Raw genomic sequence first — 18,995 nt, 5'->3', positions numbered from 1 at the left:
TGCAGCCGTATACATAATATATATCAACATTTGAACCACACGTTTCACAAATTTCAAGATATTTCACAACAACAGCACCAAAGAGCTTTTGATTGAATCCTCAACCCTGCTAATACATTCATTCATTCATTATTTTCCAGATATACTAATAATCTATTAATTACAGAAGTAAATAATTTACAATAAAATAACAACTTTAAGGTACATTTTGCATTTCCAGTACTTGAGTACTACAATAATTTCATTCAGTCTCCACAAGAATCATCGGCCTTAATCTTTTCTGAAGGCTGTGGATTTAAGAAATTTTGCACAGGAAAGGTTGTCTTAATGATTGAAAAAGCTGTTACCTTGTAGCGTTCAACAAAGCAAACAGTTTCAGCTGAAAAGCCTTTTCTCCCTTTCAGTAGCTCGTACCTGTGCTCAGCTCCAACACGCAACAGAAACTGTACACCAGAACCTGGAGAACTCGTAGTGGAATTACAGTCACACACACACTTATATATATGTGTGTGTGTGTGTGTGTGTGTGAACAGCTCTCATGCTGTATGACGACATTGTTCGGGATTCTGTTTTGGTTCAAAGATAATACAGATTTACAAAAGATGCTCTTATGACACATCTGCATCTCTGATCGCCTGGGTTTCACTCTGGCCTGTAATCGCACACTCGACCCCTTCTTTAATTCTATTTCAGGAAATTGGCCTTGCTAAGGTAAAATTTTAAAAGCGCTGAATTATCAGGATGACACAAACTGCTGCTCAGGTGTTTGACGTCTCATGTTGTTTGTCTATATCTACTCACTGCTCTGACACGCACCTACCCATCACAATCAAAGAACACAGTTCAACAACATCACCATAACTTTACAGTTCTCGTCACCAGTCTTCAGCGCCCTGCCGTAGCCTGTATGCACCACAGTAGCAGCTGTATTCTCTACGCGCTTCAGTATATAGTTGGTTTTTGGACTAAATATTTGTTTATTAACAGAAAGACATCTGTTAGTACTCTCCCAGTGTATATCTCTCTAATTCTCTTTTATAAAGTCCTTTATGAACTTCTTGTGCAAAATCTCCCCACTGCCACCTTTTCTTTGTTAAGACGAGCTTATGTTTGCTTCCTTGTACAAGGCGCCAGATGCGCAACTGGAATACATGAACTGCTACAAAACATGACACAGACAGATGAAGAGACAGCTCGAAACCAGAAAATGACAATAACAGCCAAGGAAAATAACCGGCACGTGTCCTGAGGAAACAGGACTCCGTCTATGTAAAAACATTATTCCAGGATTTTCTTGTCCATGGATTCTTTGCCATTGGTCCGCGAGTAAGGCTCAAAGGCAGAGGAACTCAGGTAGCGAGCAGAAAGTTCCTGCAGGTTTCCAGCCAGGGAGCCCGCCATGGAGAGGGGGTTGGAGGAAATGCGGGTGGCGACGCCACTGAGTAAGGAGGGCATAGGGAAGCTGAAAAGGCTGTGAGCTGCCGGTGAGCTTTGCAAGCTTGCCACTGTCCCTGAGCTGGTGACGGCGGGTAGCGGGGGGCTGCCGCCTGCTGTGCCGGTGCTTCCTCCGCTACTGCTGCTGCTACTGCTGCCGTTGCTGGCCATGGCCATGGAGGGCGGCCGCAGGGCAGAGCCCAGAGTGCCACCGCCGCAATGAGGCAGGAGGCCCGGCAGGCCGGGAGGCGTCAGCAGCCGGCCCTGCTCCAGCAGTCTGAGGACACTGCAGGTGGCTGCTGTTTCTGAAACTACCGAACGCAGCTCAGAGTCCTTCCCCTGGTCCTTCTTCTGCTTAGTACGGCGGTTCTGGAACCAGACTTTCACCTAGATTCAAACACAAAAGAGAGAGCCTTCTGAGAAATAATAATCATATGCAGTTCCTCTGTGGCTGTGCTATACGTAGAGCGCATGCTCACAGATCCAAATCCTGTGCATGAATATATAAATATTGTGTGCTGGTATAAAATGAAAGAAAGACTAATATTCACTGATATCTGCTGTGTGAAGTCTAAAACAGCTCGTCTGCACAGAGTACAGCGTCAGCTGCCTTCCCTTCCCCCGTGCAGATGCAGCGTTACAGCCGTGCTAAAGTGTAACAGCCATATAAGTGCAGACATTTTAATAAGCACAGACAATGACCACAAAATACAGTGACTCCATTCAGTCATGCAGACTAACCGACAGGTGATTCAGTCAAACGTGGCACAAACCACACACGACCCAACAGAGCCATCGGTGAACAAAAACATGGGAATCTGCCCATTATGTTTGACTGCTGCGCTGCGATGTTATTTATTGGAAAATAAATGACCCACAAAGATTAATAACCAGCTGCTCAATTCTGAACGTGACTCGTCAGCATTTGTGTTCTTTAAAATAGCCTCCTATTAACATTAAGAGCTTAAAATCTCAACATATTTCTATGGAAACAAAAGCCTGAATACCACATTCACAGTAAACCTGCTCCATACTTGTTTCTCTGTATCTTCACTCAGAGTGGGGATAATTAACTGCAATGACTTCAGCGACTTCTTTTATTACCACCACAGGATTCACCGACCCTGGAAATGAAGGCGAAACTTCGCGAAATATCCTCAGACAAATGAAAGAAATCTTAAATGTAATATTTGACAGTGACACTTTTTGCCCCTTAAAAATAATATGTGATGAACAGAAAATGTTCAGCTTAATTTGAATTAAATAAATTAGTCATAATAAAATATATTTCTAACATTTTAGAGATTTATTGAAAACTGTGAAAGTGAAATCTGCAGCAGGAAAAATGTATTTCCATGCCTGAGGATATTACTGCTGTAACTGGTTAAACTAGCAAGTATTCCATTTTTAATTCATTTTGATTTATGATTTATTAAATAAAATGTTTATGTAATAAATAAATATTTATGTATTTATTTATTTATGTATTTATATTTACCTCACGGTGCTTAATATAGGCTCGCTGTTGTACTTTCACAATAAATTACGCCTTTCGTCCATTTTTATTATATTTACATTTCTTTTATCCATCATTTTATTTAATGTGACATTTTAATAGTTCCGTTTTAATAAGCCGTATAATTTAAAATATGAAATGTAGCCGACACATGAGACTATTTTAGTAAGGAGCAAAATATACACGTACCAATCATCAGCAAGCGCCCAGCTCAGTCCTGGTGCTACTCCACACGTGAATACTTTCCCTCCTCGCTATAGTCTGTGGGTTAATTCTTTACACAAAGTGAAGAAACGCCACTGCTCTGTCCAATAATCTCCGTCCACAACATAAAGACTGAACAAGGTGGTGTCCTGAGTGGACTCAGTGCAAAGATGTGAAACTGGAGCTTCAAACTGCTGCACACAGCCGAGTCTCATTCCAGAAAACTAAGCATTGATAAGTTCGTTTTCTGTCTGACGTTTATATGAGAAAATGAATAGTTGCGCGTGGGGAACAGTGGTTGTGTTGCTCTAATGAAAATGTAAAACATTTAAAATGTTAACACACAGCTAGGTTAAAATATGCACAGCCGTTGCTGTTAGTTGTGTCTAATTATGACCTCTTGCCGGCCTTTTCTCAAGGTCAAGTTCATTCAGCTGTGGCAAAAACCACATTAACACAAAGTGCAAACTGAGGTCCCGACAGCACCGGTGTTAAAAATCCCAGAGACGAGCCACAGGCGCTGAAACAGGCTGGGATCGCCGGAGTGACTCTCTGTGGAATCTGGTACAAAGAGCAAACACAGTTCACCCACTACATGAACCTGTGCTGACCCCACACGTACAGCATGAAGACAAATCGTGAGCTTTCCTACGGCCAGCACACATCTCAGTCAGACAGTAAACACAGGATTGCTCTATTTGAATTTCATTTTTTATTAGAAGCTCAAATCAAATGTTTTTGGGGTCTCTCTAAAACAGTAAGTTACAACTGCTTAGATATGATTTTTAATGGTTACTGTGGGTTGAAGATTTTTTTCCATGAAGCATGCAAACCAGTGACCAGCATGAAAATCATGTTTCACAATCAAAGTGTAATTATGTGTAAAAATATCTCCTTAAAACACAAAAAAATTCCAACTTAAATAAACAGTAAATGGCCTCTGAGTCATAATTAATGTTATAATTTCATGTGCTTGAAAATGAACTGAAATTAATTTAATTATGTGGTTACATCCACCTTCCTACGTGCTGAAACGCTAACAGGAAAAAGCTGATGGTTCAGTGCATAAAGACACTTTGTTTAAATCCATGGCGGCGTTGCTGGGTGCATACCTGAGTTTCAGAGAGGTTGAGCTGACGGGCCAATTCTGTGCGTTCCCTTCCAACCACATACTGACACCTCTGAAACTCCATCTCTAAACGGTAGAGCTGCTCTGCAGTGAAGGAGGTGCGGGTACGCTTCGGCCGGTCCAAGTCCAAACCTTTGGGCAGGATGATTTCTCTTATGGAGCCTTTAGCATCTGCAACAAGCAGCAAAATAATTCACAGAGGCAACAGGACACAATGAAGACAGATTTGACATCATCTCAGTTATTAATATAATTTGATTTATTATTACTAGAATCATATTTCATAAAGCCACAGGAGTGGAGGTGCATTCGGAGTAACATTGAAGTGTGACGTACTCCAAATGATTTCTTTTCATCAGTGTGACTGTGAAATGCTTTGCAGAAAACTGAACATTTAATTTAAGTTTATAATAAAAAACATTAAATCAAAGTGAGCCTATTTATTTTTCATTCACACGACCCTGCACAAAAGACAAAAGAATAAAACATATCTTTACAGTCTGCTTATGTTTTCTATTATTTCAGATTATGCTGTGAAAAAAATGAATAAATAATTGTTGTATAATTTTATTTATAGAGTAAAATATTTTAATTGAAAACCTTAATGTGCTTTTTTACATTTATTAAACAAGTGGTTTTGTGTAGGTATTATATTTATTATTTGTTTTCCAACACTCGTGACAGAAAACACACAGTGACACTCTTAGCTGTTCTCTCATGCATTTAATGCGATGCATCATTTCTTGATGTTAAATAGCAATAATAACAAAGTGTGTGCGTATTTTCCCTCTGATTACTCATCTTTATAACTCTGAAAATATAGGGGATATACCTGGGAAGGCACATTTAAATCTGCTTATTTTAACAGCAAATCCTAAAATCGTTGCAATAATTAATGTTAAAATATTAATTCTAAACGTTTTGTCATTGTCTTAAAAAAGCATGTGCATGTAACACAGCAGATAATTCAGTTCTCTTACATTTTTAATCCTGGAGCAATAAAATAAGAAGAAGTGAGTTTATCAAACTATATTTTAAAAAAGAAAAACCTTCTGGTGTTAGGCTTAAAGTTCAGTAAAGTGCTTCCGATCTACAAAGGCTGATGAGTGGTCGGCGTCCTCTTAATGAACTAAACGACCACACTGTGACATTACGGAGCTTGTTTTACAACTTTTTTTCAAGATAATCTCATTTTTCAAATTTGTCAAATGCATCTGAGTGCGACAGACTGATAACAGCTTAGAAATCAAAGGACGAACATTACCTCGAACAAGTATTCTCCGACAGTAGTCTGGGTCTCCTGTGCTCCCTCTGTTCTTGTCACAAGTGTCCACGGTCCCGGAGGGGGCAAAGGAGTCCTGCTGGTCCTTGAGGAAGCTTTTGGTCAGGCTGCCCTGGGAGTCCTTGCCATCTTTCCCCTCCTTTAGTCCATTCTTCAGCACCATCCCTTCAGTCTCTTGGTTGTATCTGACCTCCATGCTCAGTTTATCCTCTTAGAGCCGCCGCTCGTCCACCTCTGATTTTCCTTTGTCAGGTGGGGGGAAAAGGAGATTATGGAGAATGCAGCTCACCAGCCTGTCCGGACACTATGGGTTTTAGTTTCAAAACAGCACCTTTCAGCAGTGCAGAGTCAGCTATCTAATGTTTGGAGAAATACTTCCGCCGCCGCCAGACCAAGGAGTCCTATTATCACTGACCAAACTCCCTTGCCCAATGATCATGGACTTCTCAGTAAATCTCAATAGTAATTCAATGCCCCCCTTTCCTCGTTACACAGCCATCAGGCTGATAGATGATCTCCAAATAATCAGAGCCATGGATGCGCACTGCCTGTTTCAATTGATTACGGTAATTTTGCTGCCTCCACATTTGCGTAACCTCATGAATACACAAAATTGTTTGGGGAAATAGATCAGGTCTTGATAGAGGGGTTTGTTCGTTCCGTCCCCCTCAGTTTGCCTGCTCTCAGTGCAGGGTATCAAGACAAATGATTGGTCTTGTCTCGCAACCAAGCCTCCCGCACACAATCGCAGAGGTACGAGTCGACCGGAGCCCAAAAAAGTTCCCGGACACGTCGTTCTTCCGGTGCCAGAACGCGGCTGGTTATTTTGTCCCACTGACTTTTTACAGCGTACCTTGTTGCTGCAGCCTGTCAGTGAACTTTGATCTCATTTTTCCCGTTGGCTTTCTCTCCAATCAGTGGAATTCTGCAACGTGCAGATCTTGTCACTACGCTGTTGTAGGCAAGAGAAACTGGGAGTGAGCCAGAGAGGGAGACAGAGTGTGAGAGAGATAGCTAACAAAGGGTAATGAAAAAATCCACACATAGCAAAATTTATGAAGGCAATGATGACTTAGCCAGCCGGATCACCACAACAATGCTGGGCTCCTCTTAAATGAGAATTGTGTTTAAGTTTCCTGTGTCATCATGTGATTCGGTCAAAGAGAAAAGCCCAGCGAGGTCCTTCAGTATTCAAATGATTGCACCCTAAAAGCCATCTTCAGCTCTCGCAATCTTAACCTGCATATTTGAAGGAGACAAAAAAGGGGAACAAAACTTGTCATTAGTGCTTCGGCTGCCTACGCTCTCTCTCATGCACGCATACCCCTGAAATGGCCCCTACCTCTCTCCACCACTCGCCTTCCAACCCACTACCCACCCACCCAGCCACCAACTCTTTGCTGTTTTCATTGTCAGTGAAACAATATCTCTGAACACAGCAGTGGCCAGTAATCCAATAAGACCATTGATTAGGCCACAAAGATTCAATTCAAACCAGCGGGCTAGTGCAAGGAACATTCTCTGGCCCTTCTTGTCACCTTAGCTGGCCAGAAGCCCTCTTCAGGCTGCCCCCCTCCCTGAGTGCCATTCATGCCTTTATGGGAAACAGAGAGGAAAAGGAGTGAAAGATGGCAATTATCTAATTGGACTATTAACACACAATTCTGTGAGTGTGGCTGCCCGCAGCAGTCTCAGGGTGGGTTTAGGGCCGCATGTTGGACTAACTTTATTCACACAGTGTTTGGGGGATTCAGTGTGAAATAGGGAAGGATCCATTGTTTGACAAAGGTAAAAGGAGGATGAAAAGGGAGCGACTAAAGGGGACCTGGGTTTTGCAAGCTGGGTTGCAGAACTACAGCCTGGGAAATTGATTGAGGATGCATGGTCTTGGCCTCTCAGCTTCATACAATGGCTAAGAGGGGAGTTTTACACATTCTCAAAAATAGCAACTGTTCAGCGTCCAAAAAACCCGAGAAAGCAGGTAACGTATGTAGCACAACACATTGTCCAGTAGTCAGTCAACAAGACTGTATTTTAAATAATGTAAGTAATTAATAATAATTTGCAAACACATTGCAGTTCTGCAAAATCGGAACAATCTGATTTTCATTTGTAGATCTTTTCCTTCCGTCTTTTATTAGTCCAGATCGAGACTTTAAAAGCAACGTAGCACCAGATAATCGTACCCGAGAATTACACCAGCATAAATGTTTCGGTGCTATTACGAGCAGTTTCCAGGTTTAGAGCTGCGTTGTATTTGTTGACAGAATAAACAGTGATTACACTGAATGTGACGTTAAACTTTCCAACTGTTCAAAAAAGGGTTCATCGGGTGGAAGTGGGAGGGGAAATAAAAATATCCATCTCTAAAATGAGAGACCCCATCCCAGGGTCTGGGCTCGTGGGGCCCTCTCACTCCACTGGCATGCACAGGAAGCCACACATTAATTAATGGCTGCAGCGTTCAAGGCCACAGCACATTGAGGAGCAATGACACAACTCACTTTCCTCTGATTGGGCTGGACTAGCTAAAGAAGCCAGCAAACCTCCCCTCCTAGCACTCGAACAGCTAACCCCCTTGCTATCTGTCAACTTTCCTGGCGGCACAACTCATGATGATGAATGATGAACGCGCCTATGCCACGCAACGTCCTGCAGCTCACACACACACACACACTAAATGCCCATTGCTCATCCATAATCAAGATCTGTAGTCTCATTAGCTACACAGAAAGCCACACTTGATATCAATCATTAGTCCTGGACCAATGTATCCCAACGATGGTGAGTTCAGGCTTCATCCCAGTCACATTACCCTCTTTACAAGTTGCTACGTCTGATAATCCCGAGATGAAATAGGAGCCCTCTGATGACATGAGGAGTTTCCAGTGGCAACAGCTGAACTGCTCAAGGTCTTTTTTCTTTAAGGGGACATGCGGTGGTCCACCTTCACCTATCCCTAACCCTTCCTCCCACAGTCCAAAGACATGCAGTTAGTGGGGTTAGCTAATTGGTGATCCTAAATTACCCATAGGTGTGAATGGTTGTCTGTCTCTGCGTTAGCCCTGCGACAGATTGGCGACCTGTCCAGGGTGTACCCCGTCTCTTGCCTTATGGCAGCTGGGATGTGCTCGCGCCATTAAAATGTGTGGCTCCAGCCTCACTTTCTTTGGATCACCATAAGCAGGTAACCTTGAAAGGATTGCATTTGCATGCAATCTGCCTGACCAGTAGTTAGTAGACTAGTTAGTAATTAGTCTTTTAGTTTATAATGAGCTCTGTTCTCATTAAATTGCTGGCTGCCTGCACAGTGTCCAAAAAACTATATGTGCTTTACAGATAACTGGGAAACTTCAGACCTGGTCCTGTTAGCAGAAACAGCATCCATCCCATTTTGGATGCTTTTGCATTAATTCGCCTGGACAATATATTTTCTTATACTAAAAATTAGCAAGCTATTCTGTCCAACTGCACCTCAGCCTCCCATCTTCTTGTTAGTGCTACGTCTCCAAACCATACATCATAGCAGGTCTCTTACAATCTTGTAAACCTTCCCTTTCACTCTTGTTGGTATCCTTTTGTTACAAATCGCCCATCATCGACACTCATCTCCACCCCCTTGATCCTGCCCGTCACCTGTCTCGTGCACCGTGCGTTGCTTTGGATAGTTGACCCCAGATATTTAAACTCATCCACCTTCACTTCACCACCTTCATTTTACCTTTATTACCTGTTGACTATCACTAGTCCCTAAAAAACGCTTCGCATCAGTAGGATATTAAACTTAAATTACTGACTGCAGCCCCCTTACCAGGGTCTGCCTTAACCCCTCTGCATGGGACATGACATGTGCCAAGTAGTAAACAAAATCAAATTTACAGGGTTTGATTTTCAAATTGGCGTGCAGAAGCTTTGCACATACCTTGTCCAACCAGACCAGGTGCTGCTGAAATGTGCGTCCAAACATAATATCATCAAAGTACATCAAACACAGTGTCCACTGCAAATCCGCAAGTATGAAATCCACCAATCTTTAGAAAGTACATTTTACAGACAGAAATTCAAACATTAAATTCAAACAATCCTTTTTTAAAGCATTTTTGTGATGATCTTCTGGATTAACCTTCTGTTCCTTTGGCCACATCAAGTGTGGACAACCAGCAGGCATATCTCAGGCTTTCAAGTGCATCATTAAAAGGGCATATATATCCTATCTGGTGACATCATTAAGCTTTCCACAACACAGAACCTGAGACCACACGCTTTTCCTGCAGAAACAAGACGGTCAAATAATGCCGCTGTCAAGCATTTGTTTTAAATGATCTGTTACGTCTCCTGGAGGTGGGGACAGTTTGATAGGCAGAAACAGAGACAGAATGTGAAAAAAAAATAGTGTATCCCAGAACCACACGGGGGGACCTGGTGAATGACCTGCATAGAGCTTATTTTCCACCCTAATTTACGAATAAATTCTTTACAAATCCTACCATGTGGATTCATGGATTTTTTTTTCACATTCTGTCTCTCACAGTTGAAGTGTACCTCTGGTGCAAATTACTGACCTCTGTCATCATTTTAAGTGGGGGAACTTGCACAATTGGTGGCTGACTAAATACTTTTTTGCCCCACTGTAGATTTTCTATCTCATTTTTTAGACTTTGTAACTAATTTAGTGGTGACTTCAGATAAAGTAATCACATTTTAACATCCATGTAAATGCTGAAATTGTCAACCTCAACACTGCGTTTAATCTATTTTTAGACTCACAAGTATTCCTAGCTTTAAAAAAAAGTCCAGGGCTTTTGAGAACTCCCCCATTTGAATACACATTTTTTTTTAATTTTTTTAACTGCAGAAGTAAATAAATGCAAATTACAACTAGCAATGATTTCTGAATAGCTCATAGTTGAATTTAACAATGAATTTCTTAGTCACAAAAATGAAGAAAATGCCATTTTTATTCAAATTCTATGCTGTATTGAGCAAATGTGACCCCACAACCCTCCAAAATATCAGTAGATTGTGCATATTTTGAGATGGAACGTCTGCCCTTGTAAACATATTTAAATTATTTTTAAGTAGAGATATAGATAGATTGAGATATAATGTGAGTACCATCTGGAATCTACAGAATGGTTTTTGGATTCAACTACTGACTGATATTTTTATTTTAGAAGAAGAAAGTGTGTACATTATTGTACTTTATTGAGCCCCGTGGGGAAATTGCTCTCTGCATTTAACCCATTCACTCAGTGAAGCAGTGGGCAGCCATTGGGCGCCCGGGGAGCAGTGTGTAGGGACGGTACCTTGCTCAGGGGTACCTCAGGGTAGCTGTTAAGGGGAATCGAACCCCTGACCTTCCGATCATGGGGCAACCACTCTACCTACTGAGCTATCCCTGCTTAATCCAGCATGTAATTTCAGATAAGGATTAGTAAACTAACAACTGTAAGCAGAGAAAATCAGACTGAAGGTGTCAGCTGTCCTCACCAGTGCAAGAACTTCTGTTCAACCTTACAATTCAAGAAAAGAAGGCCATCCCATCCCGAGTAAATACTAAAAGATGGTGCGTAACAAGTACAGCAAGCTGTCCATACCTGAGGCCTTGGAAGCTGCCAAGTAAAGACTCACAGCCTTGGCCAGCCGCTTGAAGAGGTTCACCAGAGACATCGAAGGTAGGAGAATAAACCAGCTGTTCTCCACTGAACCAGCCAAGGTGTACTCTCAGTGGCAAGGGAACAATAAGAGAACAGCACTACCAAGGCTGGAGACGGAGCAATACTGGAAGAGCATATGGGAGAAGGACGCAACCCATAACGGCAATGCTCAGTGGCACAGCAACCTCCCCAAACAGGGTCCAGTAACCATGACAGTGGCAGACATCCAAGAAAGGGTCTCCAATATGAAGAGTTGGACAGCACCAGGCCCTAACATGGTTCACTCCTACTGGGTAAAGAAGCTGACTGCACTCCACGAGCGTCTGGCAGCACAAATGAACCAGCTGCTAGTTGACGAGAGACACCCGGAACGGCTAACCGAAGGCAGTCCTGATCCTCAAGGATCCCAAGAAAGGACCGGTACCATCAAACTACCGGCAAATAACTTGCTTCAGCACCACATGGAAGCTCCTGTCGGGCATCATAGCAGCTAAGATGAACAGGCACATGGTTCAATAAATGAGCAGGGTACAGAAAGGAATTTGCAAGAATACCAGAGGCGCAAAACACCAGTTACTGGTAGACCGAGCAGTCGCCTGAGACTGTAAGATCAGGCTGAACGACCTGTGCACTGCCTGGATTGATTACAAGAAGGCCTATAATTCAATGCCCCACAGCTGGATCCTGGAATGCCAAAATCAACAGGACCCTAAGAGCCTTCATAGGGAACTCAGTGAGGATGTGGCGTACAACACTGGAGGCCAACCTCAAGCCCATAGCACAAGCCAGCATCAAGTGTGGGATCTACCAAGGAGATGCTCTGTCCCCACTGCTGTTCTGCAGAGGCCTGAACCCCCTCAGTGAGATCACTGACAAGACTGGCTACGGATATCGACTACAGAACGGAGCAGTTGTCAGCCACCTCCTCTACATGGATGACATCAAGCTGTATGCCAAGAGTGAACGAGACATCGATTCACTGATCCACACTACCAGGCTATACAGCAATGACATTGGAGTGTTGGTCAGGCTGGAGAAGTGTAGTCGGATGATAAGAAAGAGAGGGAAGGTAGTCAGAACTGAGGGGATCGAACTACCAGAAGGCAGACATAGAGGACAGCTACAAGTACCTGTGGATCCCAGAGGGCAATGGGAACCATGAAGAGGTGCCAGGGACGAACAGACACCAGCCACTCCCACCCGAGGAGTAGGTACAGTTGGAGGAGTGAGCTGGTTCACGGCCTCCCTCGCCCTAGGAGACAGTACAGACACCAGCAATGGCTGGGCAGCTGCTGTCCCCACCTAACAAGCTGGTATGGGTGCAGGGGAAGACTGGACCAGAGCTGCCCTGGGAACAAGAACACAGTGAGGCAGAGGAGCAGGTTCAGAAAAAACATTCTCAAAAGCATGAATATTAACATAGGCAGTGTCTGAATAAGCTGCATTGGGGGCAACACAGTCTGGGGGTGAAGCAACACTTGAAACACTCCTTGGTTTCACAGAATGTTTGGAACTGTTCTTAGAATCTCTTTCTGAATAGCTAGACAGAGTTTTTCAGCCCTGGAGCATGATTCAGAAAGAGTTTCAGTCTTGGAGCATGATTCAGACAGAGTTTCAGCTTTGGAGCATGATTCAGACAGAGTTTCAGCCTTGGAGCATGATTCAGACAGAGTTTCAGTCTTGGAGCATGATTCAGACAGAGTTTCAGCTTTGGAGCATGATTCAGACAGAGTTTCAGTCTTGGAGCATGATTCAGAAAGAGTTTCAGCCCTGGAGCATGATTCAGAAAGAGTTTCAGTCTTGGAGCATGATTCAGACAGAGTTTCAGCCTTGGAGCATGATTCAGACAGAGTTTCAGCTTTGGAGCATGATTCAGACAGAGTTTCAGTCTTGGAGCATGATTCAGACAGAGTTTCAGTCTTGGAGCATGATTCAGACAGAGTTTAAGTCTTGGAGCATGATTCAGACAGAGTTTCAGCTTTGGAGCATGATTCAGACAGAGTTTCAGTCTTGGAGCATGATTCAGACAGAGTTTCAGTCTTGGAGCATGATTCAGACAGAGTTTCAGCTTTGGAGCATGATTCAGACAGAGTTTCAGCTTTGGAGCATGATTCAGACAGAGTTTCAGCTTTGGAGCATGATTCAGACAGAGTTTCAGTCTTGGAGCATGATTCAGACAGAGTTTCAGCCCTGGAGCATGATTCAGAAAGAGTTTCAGCCTTGGAGCATGATTCAGACAGAGTTTCAGCTTTGCAGCATGATTCAGAAAGATTTTCAGTCTTGGAGCATGATTCAGACAGAGTTTCAGCTTTGGAGCATGATTCAGACAGAGTTGCAGTCTTGGAGCATGATTCAGAAAGAGTTTCAGCCCTGGAGCATGATTCAGACAGAGTTTCAGCTTTGGAGCATGATTCAGACAGAGTTTCAGTCTTGGAGCATGATTCAGAAAGAGTTTCAGCCCTGGAGCATGATTCAGAAAGAGTTTCAGCCTTGGAGCATGATTCAGACAGAGTTTCAGCTTTGGAGCATGAGTCAGACAGAGTTTCAGCCTTGGAGCATGATTCAGACAGATTTTCAGTCTTGGAGCATGATTCAGACAGAGTTTCAGCTTTGGAGCATGATTCAGACAGAGTTTCAGTCTTGGAGCATGATTCAGAAAGAGTTTCAGCTTTGGAGCACGATTCAGACAGAGTTTCAGCCTTGGAGCATGATTCAGACAGAGTTTCAGTCTTGGAGCATGATTCAGAAAGAGTTTCAGCCTTGGAGCATGATTCAGACAGAGTTTCAGCCTTGGAGCATGATTCAGACAGAGTTTCAGTCTTGGAGCATGATTCAGAAAGAGTTTCAGCTTTGGAGCATGATTCAGACAGAGTTTCAGTCTTGGAGCATGATTCAGAAAGAGTTTCAGCTTTGGAGCATGATTCAGACAGAGTTTCAGCCTTGGAGCATGATTCAGACAGAGTTTCAGCCTTGGAGCATGATTCAGACAGAGTTTCAGCTTTGGAGCATGATTCAGAAAGAGTTTCAGTCTTGGAGCATGATTCAGACAGAGTTTCAGTCTTGGAGCATGATTCAGACAGAGTTTCAGCTTTGGAGCATGATTCAGACAGAGTTTCAGTCTTGGAGCATGATTCAGACAGAGTTTCAGTCTTGGAGCATGATTCAGACAGAGTTTCAGCTTTGGAGCATGATTCAGACAGAGTTTCAGCTTTGGAGCATGATTCAGACAGAGTTGCAGTCTTGGAGCATGATTCAGAAAGAGTTTCAGCCCTGGAGCATGATTCAGAAAGAGTTTCAGCCTTGGAGCATGATTCAGACAGAGTTTCAGCTTTGGAGCATGATTCAGACAGAGTTTCAGCTTTGGAGCATGATTCAGACAGAGTTTCAGCCTTGGAGCATGATTCAGACAGAGTTTCAGTCTGGGAGCATGATTCAGAAAGAGTTTCAGCCTTGGAGCATGATTCAGAAAGAGTTTCAGCTTTGGAGCATGATTCAGACAGAGTTTCAGTCTTGGAGCATGATTCAGAAAGAGTTTCAGCTTTGGAGCATGATTCAGACAGAGTTTCAGTCTTGGAGCATGATTCAGACAGAGTTTCAGCTTTGGAGCATGATTCAGACAGAGTTTCAGTCTGGGAGCATGATTCAGACAGAGTTTCAGTCTGGGAGCATGATTCAGACCGAGTTTCAGTCTGGGAGCATGATTCAGACAGAGTTTCAGCCTTGGAGCATGATTCAGACAGAGTTTCAGTCTGGGAGCATGATTCAGACAGAGTTTCAGCTTTGGAGCATGATTCAGACAGAGTTTCAGTCTGGGAGCATGATTCAGACAGAGTTTCAGTCTTGGAGCATGATTCAGACAGAGTTTCAGCCTTGGAGCATGATTCAGACAGAGTTTCAGTCTTGGAGCATGATTCAGACAGAGTTTCAGCTTTGGAGCATGATTCAGACAGAGTTTCAGCCTTGGAGCATGATTCAGACAGAGTTTCAGTCTTGGAGCATGATTCAGACAGAGTTTAAGTCTTGGAGCATGATTCAGACAGAGTTTCAGCTTTGGAGCATGATTCAGACAGAGTTTCAGTCTTGGAGCATGATTCAGACAGAGTTTCAGTCTTGGAGCATGATTCAGACAGAGTTTCAGTCTGGGAGCATGATTCAGACAGAGTTTCAGCTTTGGAGCATGATTCAGACAGAGTTTCAGCCTTGGAGCATGATTCAGACAGAGTTTCAGCCTTGGAGCATGATTCAGACAGAGTTTCAGTCTGGGAGCATGATTCAGACAGAGTTTCAGTCTTGGAGCATGATTCAGACAGAGTTTCAGCTTTGGAGCCAGATTCAGACAGAGTTTCAGCCTTGGAGCATGATTCAGACAGAGTTTCAGTCTTGGAATGAGTCAGGTTGCCTCATGGAAAACACTCTTAACATCATCGTCATCCCATTATTAATATTATCATTTTAAGAAACATTACTTAAAAGTTCATAGTCAGTTTCAGTGAAATAATTCTCAGTGTGTTCATAAGTTGATTCCAAGTCACACATTGAAACAGTTTGAAAATTCGGTTCAACGGTCGAACACAGAATGAGCGATACACAGGGAAGCAGGGTAATTGAGCAGAGGAACCAAACTGTGGAAGGCGTCTCCTGTGGCTTAATAACTGCCTTTCTGCTAGCTGACCCATTAACAGTTCGTTTGCCCATGAGCGTCTTGGCAGGACTATTCTTAGTCTGAGCTACTTTATAAACATGAACAGTCTTTTCATAGCCGGGCCCATAAACTGGAAAATCAGTATTTGTTTTAATCTCCTCTATAGAAAAAACGTGCGGCGCAAAAACACAGTCATTTGATTCAAGCTGTTGTAAGGCGCAGTGGCGATGCGGACACCACCTCCTGGAAGTCATAGAGTGATGGACGCAGGCACCACCATGGCTGAGGTGAATATGGTGCTGGAAGCAGCCGCTGGTTGACACTGAGGACTGCTACTTTACTGTGGTGGTTCTCCAGATGCTGCAAACAGAACATGAAAGACAAAACAGAGGTGCGTACACAAACAAACACAATTTTGCTGTGATGTGTGTGTGTTTGTGTTCCTGTCTAGCTATCTTTGTGAGGACTGAAATCTGCATTCTACTCTACTTGTGATTACCAACAGTCACTTGTGAGGACACACACACACACGGTCCTCACAAGTTTGAAAATGTGGTTTTAGTGTCAGGGTTACAAATAGGTTATGGTTGGGTAACGGTATAACTATATCAAGTAAAATAAAATAACATGTCAGTGCAGAGGACTATAAAAAGTGACATAGTATTTTGTAATGAACAGAAAGAATACAGGGTATGATGGGGGGATGAAACAAACATTCAGTAACATACTGTTGAGTAATGTTGCTGAATGAGAACAGAATAACACTGATATTGATATTAGAAGAATCTCCTACAGAGCGAGGTTGTACAGTCTCATGGCCACAGGTGGGAAGGATTTCCTGCGACGGTCGGTTCTGCATTTAGGGGAGATGAGTCTTTTGCTGCGTGTGCGCCAATGGTCCATCATGGAGGCGTGCATGGGGTGAGAGGGGTTGTCCATGATACTGAGAAGCTATTTTAATATTCTCCTCTCAGACACCTCCATCAGGTTCTCTAGTCTGACACCCAGGACAGAACCAGCCTTTTTAATCAGTTTGTTCAGCCTGTTGGCATCAGCTGTCTTCACCCCACACAGCAGTGTGCAGCACCAGCTGCGAAGAACACAGCAGAGTGATAAACATGGTCAGCATTTTCCCACAAATGCTGAAGGACCAGACCCGAATCAGTAGGAGAAGCCGACTCTGGCCTTTTTTGAAGACAGCATTGGTGTTCTTGGACCAGTCCAGTTTACAGTCCAAGTGTACCCCCAGGTACCGGTAGTCCTCCAGGATCTCTACATCAGCCCCTCTGATGGGGACAGGGGTAGGAGGAGGAGCCTGCTTCCTAAAGTCCATGATCAGTTCCTTTGTCTTTGTGATGTTAAGTTGTAGATAGTTAAGCTCACACCACTCAACAAAGCTGTCCACCACACTCCTGCACTCCTGCCCGTCCCTGATACAGCCCACAATGGCAGAGTCATCGGAGAGTTTCTGCGGATGACATGACTGAGATTGTACCTGAAGTCAGACGTGTAGAGGGTGAAGAGGAAGGGTGATAGGACCGCCCCCTGCGGCGCCCCCGTGCTGCTCAGGATGTCATCGAGCGGCAGCTCTTCAGTCGGACATGCTGTGGTGGACTTGATAAATAGTCCGTGATCCAAGCTACCAGTGGGGCGTCCACCTGCATTTCTGTGAGCTTCCCCAGCAGTGATGGTCTGATCGTGTTAAAAGAAGTCAAAGAACATGACCTTCCCAGTGCTCCCAACAATGTCCAGGTGAGAATAAGCCTGGTCCAGCAGGTAGATGGTGGCATCCTCCACACTGATATGGGGTTGATAAGCAAACTGCAGGGGGTCCAGCCAAGGCTCCACCAGCAGATGCAGATGTCTCAGGATGAGTCTCTCCAGCGTCTTCATGACATGTGACGTCAGAGCCACTGGCCTGTAGTTACTGGGGGGCGACGGGTTAATCGTTTTGGGGACAGGAACCAGGCAGGATGTCTTCCAGAGTGATGGGACCCTCTGCAGTTTCAGACTCAAGTTAAAGATCTGATGCAGAACTCCAGACAGCTGGGCAGCACAGCACCTGAGGGCACCAGCAGCTTTACTGGATGGGAGTCTGCCCAGTTCCCTTTTGATGTCATCTGCTGAGAGGGAAATGATAGAAAAGCCAAATCCCAGCCCCGAGATAGATTCATCAAACTATGATACTCCCATCACCACAACCACAGTGCTGGAGATATGAGATATCTAATTTCTGCTCTCCACCCAAAGAATGTTGTCCCACAAGAAATGTTAAATACCGTCATAAAAGCTGGGTCTGGCTCTCTGATAACACTTTCTAAATTTGGAAGACTGTTTTCTGCTCTTCTAGATTATGTATAAATAAATAAATAAATAATGCAATGACAATTTTAATTTCATCATTGTGATCAATAAAGCCAAGAAATGTACATTTTTTTGTGTGTTGGTCAGATTGTGTTGTGACTTACATTAAGTTTAAACTATACTTAAAATAAACAAGTTATTATTATCATCATCATCATTATTATTATTATTATTATTATTATTATACAGATATGATAATAATATTAAATTAAAGTCATACTTGACTTCATTAGTTTTAGCTCACTAGTACACTGGACCCCCTTTTGCCTACAGAGCTGCCTTAATTTCCATCCATCCATTATCTTCTGCTTATCCGGGTCTAGGTTAGCAGAGAACCCCTGACCTCCCCAGTCACTTCCTCCAACATATCCGAGTGAACACCAATGCATACCCGGGCCAGCTCTCCAGCATCAAACCGCTCCAGTGCGAACTGGAGGCAATCATCTGATGAAGCCAGAAGAACAACATAATCAGACACCAGTCGGCCCATACTCTCGAAGCACCCCCCACAGGAGTTGGTTAATTACCTCAATGAACTCACTCCCAGTGATGGGCGAGTCAACCTCCTTGTCCCAGACTCTGCTTCCTCTACAAAAGTGTGTTTGTGAGATTAAGGCAGTGCTTAAAATATTCCTTCCACTGCCAGAATATGTCCTCAGTGGAAGATATGACTGCTTCTACATACTGATGGCTTCTTTCACATTTGGTGTCCACCATCTGGTTTGGGGATTACCACCACGACCTGCACCAACCACGATGAAGCTGCA

The 18,995-nt window shown here is 43.5% G+C and overlaps 1 protein-coding gene across 1 annotated transcript; it reads right to left on the bottom strand.

Annotated features, from left to right (window-relative positions):
• On the bottom strand, window positions 1-6,849 carry vax1 (ventral anterior homeobox 1). Its single transcript, XM_026189017.1, has 3 exons — window positions 5,548-6,849; window positions 4,267-4,454; window positions 1-1,821 (listed from the first exon to the last, which is right to left on the bottom strand). The coding sequence occupies exons 1-3, from the start codon at window positions 5,759-5,761 to the stop codon at window positions 1,279-1,281; spliced, it is 945 nt and encodes a 314-aa protein (XP_026044802.1). The 5' UTR covers window positions 5,762-6,849; the 3' UTR covers window positions 1-1,278.
• Window positions 6,850-18,995: the final 12,146 nt, after the last annotated feature.

This window comes from Astatotilapia calliptera, chromosome 13 (genome assembly GCF_900246225.1).
Source record: "Astatotilapia calliptera chromosome 13, fAstCal1.2, whole genome shotgun sequence".
Classification (NCBI taxonomy): Eukaryota; Metazoa; Chordata; class Actinopteri; order Cichliformes; family Cichlidae; genus Astatotilapia; species Astatotilapia calliptera.
Note: the sequence above shows the minus strand (reverse complement) of the source record. Positions and strands in the feature narration are given on the sequence as shown.

Bases quoted from the DNA above. Each gene is read 5' to 3' on its own strand.
- vax1 (XM_026189017.1), bottom strand. From the start codon at position 5,761: ATGGAGGTCAGATACAACCAAGAGACTGAAGGGATGGTGCTGAAGAAT. The intron at 4,455-5,547 runs GTAATGTTCGTC...TGCTTGTTGCAG, and splicing joins TCGGAGAATACTTGTTCGAG to ATGCTAAAGGCTCCATAAGA. The intron at 1,822-4,266 runs GTATGCACCCAG...GTTTGAATCTAG, and splicing joins TCAACCTCTCTGAAACTCAG to GTGAAAGTCTGGTTCCAGAA.